The sequence below is a fragment of the Echiichthys vipera genome, assembly GCF_963691815.1.
Source record: "Echiichthys vipera genome assembly, chromosome: 15".
Taxonomy (NCBI): Eukaryota; Metazoa; Chordata; class Actinopteri; order Perciformes; family Trachinidae; genus Echiichthys; species Echiichthys vipera.
The window spans coordinates 19305981-19318121 of NC_139840.1; the positions used below are offsets into that span (position 1 = coordinate 19305981).

Below are 12141 nucleotides of genomic sequence, written 5' to 3' on the forward strand. Positions count from 1 at the left end.
TATACCACTACAGTAATATCCAGATAAATCAATTTCAGCTAATTCAACCATCACTGTAGGATAATAATATGCCTCTCACCTGTACATTCAATCAAACATAGTGCTGAATGAGCACATGCCATTATAGTGTGGGGGCAGGCAGGTCAACAAGCTACAGTATACATTACTGCATCTCTATTATTGCTGCTGAGCAAGGACTGTTATAGTTGGGTGGGGGCGGGGGGGTTGACGTGTCTGCTATAAATGCAAAAGCAAACCCATCTACAATGCAATGTTTAATAGCTGAAATGCAAAGAGTGAGCACCACGTGAAGAACCAGATGAAAAGGTGCTTTCATTTAAATTCAGTTAAATCCGGAGGTGGCATCATAATTCACGGATATACCTCATGTGACTGTGCTGCTGTAGACCAGTGAGCTGCGGCTGCTTGCTGCTGCTGCTGCTGCCTCTGATGTTGATGGAGGGTGTGCTCTTTCCTCATGCCAGTCTTGTGAACCAGAAGCTGGTGAGACAGAAGTAGAAACACGCAGTCAGACCGGGTCGACTTGTGCTTGCAGAGAGCCAGGGCACTTTCCACGGATTCTTCATCACGATGGCTTGGAGAGGAGGAAGAAGAACACGGTTGTTTTTTTATCGACCAATCTATTATTTAAACTAAGGCTGGTGCAGGGTATTGTGTCTTGGCCCGAGGACTCGGAGGAAAAAGAAATAAAAGGTAATGTCTCAATTTAAAATGACAACGACACGTTGCTACGGCCGTGTTTCAGTCGACAGTTATGGTGATGATGATGGTGGTGGTGGTTAATTTGGGGGAAACCGGTGGTCCGTGAACCTCCGCCGGATTACCTCAGCATTGTTCTCTCGGTGTACTGTTATTTATCCGACATGTGTGGACTGCTTCAGCCACGGATTACTGCTGTACCTATTAAGCCCGTGTCTGGTCACAAAATTTCCCAAACCAGAGGTGTTGTTCCGCTGCGGGCCTGCCGACTGGATCAAGGCAATTTTTTCCTCACTATGCCAACGTAGCGTTGTTAGCATAGCGGCTAGCTAAAGCTAACGTTAACGGTTAGTGCTTAACGTTCGTTTCAACTGTCTGTTAAATGTCTGGCGACCGTTAATATATTTTCGTATTGCAAATTCAACGTTAACGGGAACAGTCTTTTTTTTTTAAAGTAAGATAAACCCTGAAGTTAATACTTAGGTACACACTGTATCTAAGTTATAGCGTTGAATTAAGGGGACCTTCAAAAGTTCCGTTATATTTACGTTTGTCTTGCTATAGCTCCCTGAACTTCGTTAGCCGTTAACGTAGCTAACGTTAGCTTGGTGAACTAACGTTACACGACGGTTAGTTACAAGCGAAAATAAAAACCTCGCCTTCGACATGGCCCCGGAATATAACGCTTTTGCAACTGTGCATAAGAAATGAGTGTCAGTCACTGCTGCTGCCATTGAAACCCGTTACACACAGAGATGTGGTGAGTTTAGAAGCTAGTGTTGGACTCTATAACCAAGCATTTTAAATCATTTTCTCTGCTGCTAAATTAGCAATTTCCATTTAGTTGTGTAACGTAACTGTTGGACAACGTTCCTCTGTGGCAAGTTGGTTAAGCTGGAAATGCAATATCTCTAGGTGGGAATTAACCCTGTGTTTTGACTACTAAGGGTATCAACTGGTGTTAGCTGCATGTACATTTGTCTGCATTGTACTAATACAGAAAATACAGTTGAATTTATTCCGCCAGTGTCTTTTTTTTCTCCATTTGAGCTATTGTTTATCAAGTATATTCAGTGATCAATCTGAACAGTTTGTCAGGTAGCTAGAGTAAAACCTATGTTTTTTGTTGACCTGGGGTTTTTGACATGCAACATGATGTTGATGTTGTTTCTGTAGCTATAGATGGGTTAAGTTGCAAATGAATCGGCCTCTTTGGGACCAATAAAGTTGTATGAATCTGAATAAATTTTTGCAGAGGTATTATCTGAGCTCCACTTTGCTCAGATATCTACCCCCCTGTGCTAAAGCTTTTACAGTTCCTCATTTGCACTTGCTGCAAGCAGTTCTCAGGATGACAAAAATATCCCCCATATGGATTATGCTATATAAATATTTGAAATATATCACATCTGAGAAATGTAACCTGGTGGATAGCATCTGTTGCCTCGTGGATTATGAACTGCTCTTTCGAAATGCATTGTTTTGCTGAGGTATTATAGGACTTATTTTGCTCAGATACTTCCCTGTGCTAAAGCCATATAGTTCCTCATTTGTACTTGCTGCTAGCAGTTCTCAGGTTGACGCAAAGATCCCTTGTATGGACTCTGATATATAAATATTTGAAATACAGTATGTCACATCTGGGAAATTCTGCCCTGCCTGTTGTTTCACTAGGGACTGTTTTTTTTAATGAAAGCTGTAAACTGTGCTATTTTAAAAATGAACATATCTGGTGTTGAAAGCAGTTGCACGATGCTGGGTTACTGTTCATAAAATGGTAGATGACTCTAGCTAATTAGCAGAGTTTGTTCAAAACAGGCCAGGCCAAACTGACACACAGATGACTAATGGGTTGTCTTGTCAGCTGTCAGGCGGCAAGGAGAGTGGACATGATTCACTGCATGTAGTATGGCATGTTTTGCTGGTTCAATGTGTGTATAATCTGGGCGGTCCATATCTAGATCCTGTGTTCCTGCAGCACTTTAACTGGTAGGTTAGATTAATTGAATGAAGCAATAATTTTAGGGTGGTAGGGGAACATGCCCCCCCTTTATCTTATAACGGTCATCTTTTCTGCAGCATTGAGGGTGTGGTTTCCTGCAAACTACTAAGAATGTTTTTTTAAAAGACAAATGTTTTTAACGGATACTTGGACAACTGATAAGTAGCAGTGTGTAGCCAATAGCCATTATCAACACCATAACATAATAACCACAAAAACGGACATCCTGGTTTTCCTTACTGCTTCTCCTACCAAAAAAAGTTCAATAAAAGAAAATATTTAGTTTTATTGCTTTCTTCAAGACACGGTTGAATAGTCTTCAAGGATAGAGGGAGAGAGATATCAGATTCAACCTTTTTGGAGACTGAACACAATCTTTAAAAAACTACCTACCATCCCATTTACCAACATTATTTTCTCCTTTTTACATATTTCCCTTAATCATCCTTTTACCTCCAACCTGTCTAGAATTTTGACTTGACCAATTCTCTCTCTCCGCACTCCCCCCCTCCCTGTGGGTGTGTGCTCTTCATTGCTCTTGCTGTATGTTATCGCCTTGTTGGTTTTGTCGTTTTTTTCCCCTTATTGCGGACAGATGAGTTTCTCGTTCGGGATGTATAAATACTATGTCCCTGTACCCTGTTGTCATTTCAGGTGATGACCTGGATGGTGCCATGTGAATGACTGAAGACCATGAAGCCCACACACAAGCTGCTTTTCATCCTGTGCCCCATGCTGGTCCTGGGCTTTATTTACTACTCCTCTGGGAAGCTACATCTACACGTCTGGGGCCAGAAGCCTCGTAAGTTACATCTCCAGTTTGTAACATTAATTAATCACCTGATCATCCATTTGTCATAATCCTTTTGAGACATACACATTAATGAGCAAATGTGTTTGACACCTGTCTCTGTTTTGCCTCTGTGTGCTGACTGCCATTTAACTGTCCGTCTATTTCAATCTGTTTCTTTGGTTTTATTCTACAGTCTCTCTGCTTAACCGTATGTCGAGCCTTGTGTTGGTGTCTTTAAACCTGACTGTCTCTGATACTAAATTAGTTTTTCATTCACTTCACCAGAGCACCGGATGTGGTCGGGAGAGCTTAATCAGATTTTCTTGTACTGCCTGTGTTAGTTGCTCCATTTTTGCCCATGCGGGTTGTCTCACAGATGGAAATCTACTGGCAGCTGTCTGCCTTGGCTTCAGTGAGAATACCTATGAAAGAGATGAAAGCCTTTTCTGACTTTGTCTTAGGCGGCATGCTAATTTTCTCTCTTTTTGAGATGAGAGGAAATAACATTTTGAGATTTCCACACTTGGATGATGAAACCAAAAGTCACACACTGAAAATGCAGTTTTGCAATACCCTTTATAATGTACTGAGAGTGCATGTCTTTGCTGCTTGTCTTTCTGCCACTTTCCACTTAAAATTACCCAGGGTATCTTTGGGTGTTGGTTATTCAAATTCAAATTCAAAAAAATGAGTCAGTGTGATGTCCTTACAATGTTGGATATCCTTAGTTCAGAACAGTAACAATGATAAACCTGGATGTTTGTATATTGTTACTATGTGGCTTACTAAGAACCACTTCTTTAAGCAAAATATGAGATGAAACTGTAGCTTGATGATGGAGGGCGTAGGGGGTGATGTCACATTTTTTGGGGGTGCTCTGAAACAGCTGTTAAAATCCAGCAGAGGGGGCTAGAAGATTTCTTAAACAAATGAGAAACTTTCTTGCCTGGGCCTCCTACAGAGTACATTTTCTAGGAAAACATTCTCAGGGAACAGCTTTTTGCACAGAAAACACGAATGCCAGTGTTTTGAACCAGATTGAGAGCATAGCTGCAGGGAACAGCATTCTGTCTAAAGAGTAAAGCTTGGAGAACTTTTTTATTTTTTTCCTTGTGTTGCATCATTAGTAGCTTCACACTGGCTATACTTTTAGTCTATGGAACTGGAGTTTTTGTAATCAAAGACCATACCACTTTGGATAAGCCTGACAGAGGAGTGTGTCCATATAAAGTGTCAAATCCACTGCTTTCTTAACTGCTGCCTGTGTGATGCAGAAAAACAGTAATGCGCAAAACTGATCTTAGGTAGATGGATTATGTTGCAGGTCGGCAATATGATGACTCAGCATGGCGTACTGAAGTCAGGACCAGTGCTCTGGCATTGAACCATCAGTTCACACCACTCTAATCAACAGTGCCAATTATCAGCAGCCGACTCTATTTATCTATGCTCTAATTATCTATATTGCTATCATCATCAGGAATATTTGCCCTGAGCTTTATTCATGATGCGTTCCAGTTGAACTGGGAGTTGTAATTTTTGAGTTCCCAGTCAGAAATTTGAAATGTAACTCTGCCTGAAGTCGGATTTCCGACTCAAAAAGACTGGAAAACATCACCTACGTTTACAATCCACCGTGGATGCGCCAACAGCAGTAGTGAAACTCTAGTTATATAGTATTTATTAGCACCTCTGTCTTTTTTGTGTCTCATTTTTATCAGCTGTACGCACAGTACTGTCCATCTTCTATTAACAGAGTTTGTATGTGCCAAATACTGCATAATGCGTTGTTATAAGCCGTTAATGCTAATTATGGTTTACCTGGCTAACCTGGCTAATGTTGCAGTTTGTCCACATTGTAGTGGCCTTAGCAAACTACCTGATATAAATAATTCCAAATATCACTAACTTTCTATAGACTACAAATATATAGTTTATATAGATAACAGTTTTCTTCAGTATTACAAAAGCTTCTTTTTTTGTGTGTTGTATCACCGACAATATGCCCGATCAACAGATGACCTTGGCTGTGCTCCATATCAATGAGATTTCTTCAGCTGTGATTAAGGTCTCTGTTTAACAAGGCTTTTGGTTTTCTGTTGAGACACCTTTCATTTTGTCTAAATTCAGCATCAACATTCACTCCAAATTGGTGAATATAAATGCTTTCAACCTTGTAGCTTGTACCGTCACCTGCATGGGATTGAAATTATATGCAGTAAGTTTATTTTAACAACCGCATGACACCCTTTGATGTGAAGAGATCGAAAAGAATGTAGCTTATTTTTGTCCTGACTAGTGGTTCAATAAAACAAAGCAAAAACATAGGAGCTTTGATTGCAGTGGGGGAAATTGGCTTTCTGCCTTACTGTGGTGCCAGATGTTTAGTTTAAAGAGGGTCAAAGGAGAAAGAGGAGCATGTGGACGGTCTCTCCTGCCCTCTGCCCTGGTCAGCTTAAGCTATGCTGTTTCACTGAGAGGATCAAATCTGGATGATCCCTCTTCCTCATTCTTGAATTGTAGACTGTTACTGCTCCACATCAAATGGGACACATAGAGGCTTATGCCCTACACATCCCTAAGATCATCCCAGTAGTTATTCTGTACCTTTTTTTTTTTCCCATTGCTTGATGGCGCAAATATATGCTTATTCATAGGACACCTCATTTCTGTCTTCTTGCAGCAGAAAGCACAGGTTTGAGATGAAATCCAGGTGAAATGTCAGCGAACTTACCATTGAAAATTGATAAAAAACATTGAGCTTAAGTATTTGTCAAATTTTCTTTAATGCCTTTGTAACGATTTATACGTATGTGCTTAAGTAATAAGGCCATTGTACCCATTGATGCTATCAGGTGAATTCTGTTTCTGTCCTGTTCTGTCCCTTGATTTTTATCAGTGTTGACTGCAATGCTGGTATTGTTTTCACCTGGTTTCAGTGTGTTTAAGATACTGTCATAAAACATTACAGGTATGTAGTTGAGATCGGCAGATAGATAGGCAATTACAAAACTGTTGTCATTGATCTGTATTCATGGTTTGAGACACCTTTAAGATTGTATTAAACAGTCATTTGATCGACTTTCCCAGTGTAGCAGGGCTGAAATTACTGTTGATCATGTTTAACTAGTAGTATAGTATTTTAGTATTGTATTAGTGTTTGACAAAAGAAACTGGTAAGTTATGCTGGTGGGAATAACTAAAAAGTGTGTTTGGTTGTATTGTTAAACACTAGAACTGATGGAGAGTAGAGGGCTACAGAAGAATGATTTGAAACTTTCATCCACATTTCGTGGTCAGCGGGTGGAGTTTGATGTTGTCAGGGAAACAATAAGATGTTTTCATGTTTCAGTGCAGTGTGGATGGCGAACTTTTATAAAATAATCAGTTGAAAAGTTGTTTTTAAATGTAAATGGCGATTTTTAGTTCAGTTGTTCAGTTGTTCCAAATAGATTGGCCACTTGTCATCTTCAGCTTTGCTACAATGCAGTTGGAGCATACTTCCTTTTGAATCCAAAGCTTCTTAACAGCATAGTCACTTATAATAGTTAGTTATGTTGCTAGTAACAGAAACAACCACCCCAGGACGTTAAATCCCACTTAAAATTAATAACTGCAGGGTGAGAAATGAATGGCGTTCCACCAGCCAAGCTGCGAACGTTTGTGCCAACAAGCCACAGCTTTCCAGCCCTGTTAATTTTACCCTTAAACCTTTTTTTAAAATATAACATTGAAACAGTTAATGAAAATGTTGTTATGGCCTAAATCCAGTTGTTTGATAATAGTCATTCTCTGTGTGTTGTCAATCGAAAAAAATTAAGAATATTTTTACACTTGGCTCATACATTTTTAAAGACAGATGATCTTTCAAAGTGGTATTCCTGACCCCAGCTTGTTTTTCAACATCAGGGATTGCCTTCTCTTGTGGTTATTAGTGATACGCCTATACAGTTTCAGCTGGAACAGAGTTTAGCGCTTACTTATACGTGAATTTGATCTGCCAGAAGTCTTAACATTGAGGGGCTGTGCTGTACTTGCAGCTTTTTGTGAGGTTGTGTACTGCAATTTAAATGTGCAGAATTTGATGCTGTCCTTTTGTCACAAGGAGCACTTCTTGTTCTTGTTCTGTTTTGAACTGTGGTTTTGTCATGCAACATGGCAGCCCCCAACCCCTATCCTTGATTGTTTTGATGGAAACAAGACCTTTCTCCTCTTTTCCCCCTGAAAAGTCTGTGTGGAGTTTTGTTTGAAGCTATCCCACTTTTTAATTACTGTGAAGGTCCACAGTTTGTATCTGTTTGGTATAACAAATAATGATTAATGGAATTAAGCATGTTCAGAGTAAGTCAGTCATTCACTGTGGGTCTATCACATCTTGTTACAGAGATGGTTCAGTACCTCTGACGTTGTTCTGTGAATCTATGATAGGACAGATGCCTTTTTTTAAACTTGCTTGGATTGTTTTTTATGTAATGTTTCTGAACTCTATGAATGGCACTACTGTGATGGTAGATATTAGAGGATCAGCATTAAACCTTCAGTGTTGTGTTTCTTTCTGTCTCTGTCTGCCTTTTGTGTGCATCTGTTTTTGTGCATAGCCACGGTCTGTGTTTTGCTGACGCTGATGTTGAAAACGTATTTTTATATTCTTACTTAGTACTTTGGTCTTGGTTAATAGTTACTTCCACAGATACAGTGATGATCTTTTTTTCAGTGTCTTCACTCCCTTTTGTTTTCAGAGAGTGATGCAGAAGAGGCAACTGTAGTCCTGACTAAAGGGGCTGAAGTGAAAAGAATAACAGGTAGAGGCACTCTGCCTATTTATCCTGGGTGACTGTCAAACAAGCGGGTGATTTTACTCTGGGCTGAGGTTGTTTTCTGCTAACTCAACAATGAAAGCTTTTCATTTTTACCACTTCCATCTACATAGCCTCTTGTTTTTTGTTTTATTATCATAAATGTTTGTGCTCATTCACTCATTCAGTTCTTATGAGCATCGGGCAACTTTTAATATACCACTGCCATGATAACCTCAAAAGTACAATTGGTGCTTTCTGCAGTTAATTTGCCACTTCATTGGGCTTTCCACCTTTTGAATGAAGATTAAGACTCGGTAGCTTTAATCCCATTAGGCTGAATTAAAATTCTAACTTCTCCTTCTCCTCTACTTATTCTATATCTTCTGGCATTTTTCAGTTGGCTTTATTTTCAAGTCCAGTGCTGCCATAACAGACTGACCTCAAACGGTGCTGACTGACCATTTTGTGTTTCAGAGTTGGAAACAGACATCACCGTGGGACGAATAGTAGGCTCAGGTACATCTGCAGCCCCACCAACCGAACCCCATACTCATCCTTGTTGTCCCTCCACCATTTAAGAGAAAATGAAGGAACCTTTTAAAACCCTGCGATACTTCAGCAGCCACACTCGGGCTGAGAAGCTAGACATTTTGAAAACTGTGTGTGTGTTACTAACAGGGAAAGCATTTTTTTTCAATGTAAAAATTCAATTCTTATAATAATAAAATATTGAATTTGGTACCTATAACAACAAGTGAGGAATTACACAGTCATCATCCTCTACATGAAGCTGCAGTGTGATACAACACTGCCCTCTGTTGTCTTGGCTCAGTAATAGATGGTTGGCAAGTGAAGAATTCTGCAGGAGTTTTGGTGCATAGTACTGTAAGGTTCCACAGACCAACATTTGTCTTACTGTTAGGACGCCTCCGCTTTAATTTATCCCAAGCTGTTGCCTCAACTTGGCCCTTTGGCTGCTTTATGCTTCTCAACAGAAACATAATGCATACACACACACACACACACACACACACACACACACACACACACACACACACACACACACACACACACACACACACACACACACACACACACACACACACACACACACACACACACACACACACACACACACACACACACACACACTCACTCATTTTGGCTGCCATGGCAAAGCCCCCAATCCTCCAGGGGGGTGCTTGGATCCTTCTCTCAGCCGTCACGCATTCCCATTGTCTTTTTCTTTATCTTTCTCCTCCAGCTTCTCTGTGAAGACAAGATCCGCAACCACAGGAGTAATACCTCACTCTTCCTACTTTCAACTAATGCTCATGACAGCTCAAATGTAGTCCTCTCTGTCATGCTAATTATAGCATTTTACTGACAGAAATTTATATAATATGTTAACTGTTTTATAGATTCTGTAATTATCATTATAGAGTATAAGACATAGATACTCAAATGGCATCATTGGGAATACATTTTGCAATTTTCGATAAATATATACCTCTGTGCTTCTCTGTCTTCTGCCTCAACGCTTCACCAGGCACCTATTGGCTGCCCCTTTGGTTGTCCATAGGTGATCTCTAACTTTTCTAACTTTATTTTAAACTCAACAGATTGTTTTGGCTGGCTTCTCCCTAACCTCGCTTGTTTGTCACAAATCCTTAATTCTAATGCTTTATTTTCTTTTACGTTTGCCATTTTGTTTTCCCTGTGAACGATGCACAGGTTGTTTACAACTACAGCCAGCGAGCTGATAGTTGAAATTATGTACATTGGATGAACAGTACTAATGATCCAACTATATAAAGTTTCCAGATGGCGTACTCTCTATCTTTGCTTTGTAGATCTGTGTGGTAATTTCCCTCTCCGTTCTTGTCTTTCTCTTCCAGTGTATGATAAGCAGGGCTTTTTGCTGCAGCTGGACACAAAACTGTGAGTACATCTCTTTCTAGTAAACATTTGTCATTTAATGTAATATGTTTGGCAATTCTACATCATATACCACATGGGATATTTCTTGTTATATTTAGAACAGATGCATTTACATTTATACTTTGACTCCATTAGTTTAGATATGTTTTACAGTTTGTTCCACTGAATTCATACAGGTTCTGCTTGATCAATGAGGAAACGTGTAGCATGAAAACGTAAACCTTCGACTAATTAATCTCACTTTATTTTTTTATTTTTTTTTAAATAAACACAGCATCTCACTGGAGCCCTAATCAAAACCTGGTGACAAATTTAATTTGGCGGTTTGAGTAATACATTAAGAGATTTTGTGAATTGAGATGTAGTTGGTGTTTTCTCCTTTACTCCACAGCGGCTGCAGTTTGTCAGGGTGAGAACATGCTGCATTGAGTCATTACGCAGCTGTCATCGTGTCAGTGTGTCTGTTGATATGTGTATAATTCCCTGAATTGGTTTGACACTCTTGCTCTAAACTGCCACGATAAGGCCCTTACTCTGGCCCTCCCATTACCATGCAGGCAATAATCACATGCTCCCATCACCACCCCAGCTCTCACAGGACACGTCTGTTCACACTGCACACACACTGTAAGCAGTACGTCAGCACACACTTTAAGGTGGTTTTCACATGGGTTCAGTTTATATCATACAGCTCCTTTATATTATATCTACAGTGTCATTAATTACTCCATTAGAGCACATGCATACAATAGCGCAATTCATCTTAAAGCTAGTAATTACCGGTAGTTGTAATGTATTTCCGCAGGTGGTTTAATGGAAAACTGCCCCCTAGATTCCATTCTCACCAAATCACATACCAGCTTGAGGCCAAGCAAGTACATACAGCCTTCTAGCATGCTGAAATATAATATATCACCATAGAGGAGCAGTACATTGTTCAAAAGCCCCAGTCAAGCCCCTTTTCCTGCCAACTCTGATTTTGGGCCTCACATGGTGCAAAGACTTGGGCCTCCCTCCCTTCTCCCTGTTTATTTGAACTACATTCGTGGCATTCATCAGGTTATAAATGATCATTCTAGTAATCGGGAGGTTCTAGTTTTAGCACTGCCAGTGTGATTATTTGAACAAGGCCCCTCTGCTTTGTCTCGCCACACACACCGGTGATCCGCTGAGCTGTCGCTGAAGTCTCCAACTTTCTAAGAATCCCATTTTCCCCCAACTCTCAAGCAGATTGTTTGACAAGCTCAGTTTTTGAGGCTTGGAAATGTGTCTGTGTAATTGCTAATCAGTTATCACGATGTGTCTGATTAATCGCCCCCTCTGTTCTTTGAATGTACAGGCCACCAGAGTTGGCATACAAGTATGGCAACCTCAGCGAAGGAGTATGCAAGCCAGGATATGCAGCAGCCAAGATGACCACCATCTATCCTAAGTGAGAAAGACATCCTTTTCTTTAAATTTCACATTACAATGTGGATATGCATTGGATGCAAACTCTTTTTATCATGAGCTTCACAAACAAAACCTTTTAATTGCATGTTAGCAGGAGAAAAACTAAAACTGTCACTCGAGCATACCAAGACGCATGATGTCACTCAAGCAACTTTGCCTTAAGGGGTTGAGTCCAAAACAGAGAAGCCCCCACATTCCTGTCCAATCTTCCCCAGTTTCAATCATGTTTCCATCATCTTCTCCCCCACTACAAAACCCTGACTGTTTCCTTGTGATCCCCTCCTTACACAAAAGAATCTTTGTCCCCTGAGGTCTCCCATCGTTCGCCTATCAAATCTTACAGCCTTCGAGGCTTTCTCTGTGAACGGCACCAAACAACTTCCTGTCCTGACTCATCACAAGCTTCCTGGTACCCAGCCCACACAGTCCACACA

General features: G+C 40.3%; 1 protein-coding gene across 2 annotated transcripts in view; it reads left to right on the forward strand.

Moving 5' to 3' along the window:
* Positions 1-462: 462 nt before the first annotated feature.
* The window catches only part of st3gal3b (ST3 beta-galactoside alpha-2,3-sialyltransferase 3b), a 39381-nt gene continuing 27702 nt past the window's right edge, over positions 463-12141 (forward strand). Inside the window, exons 1-6 of one of the 2 annotated variants that reach the window (XM_083928550.1) lie at positions 463-714; positions 3377-3524; positions 8255-8317; positions 8789-8830; positions 10213-10255; positions 11595-11687. In XM_083928550.1, coding sequence (XP_083784676.1) covers positions 3416-3524; positions 8255-8317; positions 8789-8830; positions 10213-10255; positions 11595-11687 — 350 coding nt within the window. In that variant the 5' untranslated portion in view covers positions 463-714; positions 3377-3415. The remainder of the gene's footprint in view (positions 715-3376; positions 3525-8254; positions 8318-8788; positions 8831-10212; positions 10256-11594; positions 11688-12141) is intronic. The other variant, XM_083928551.1, reaches the window with a different exon arrangement.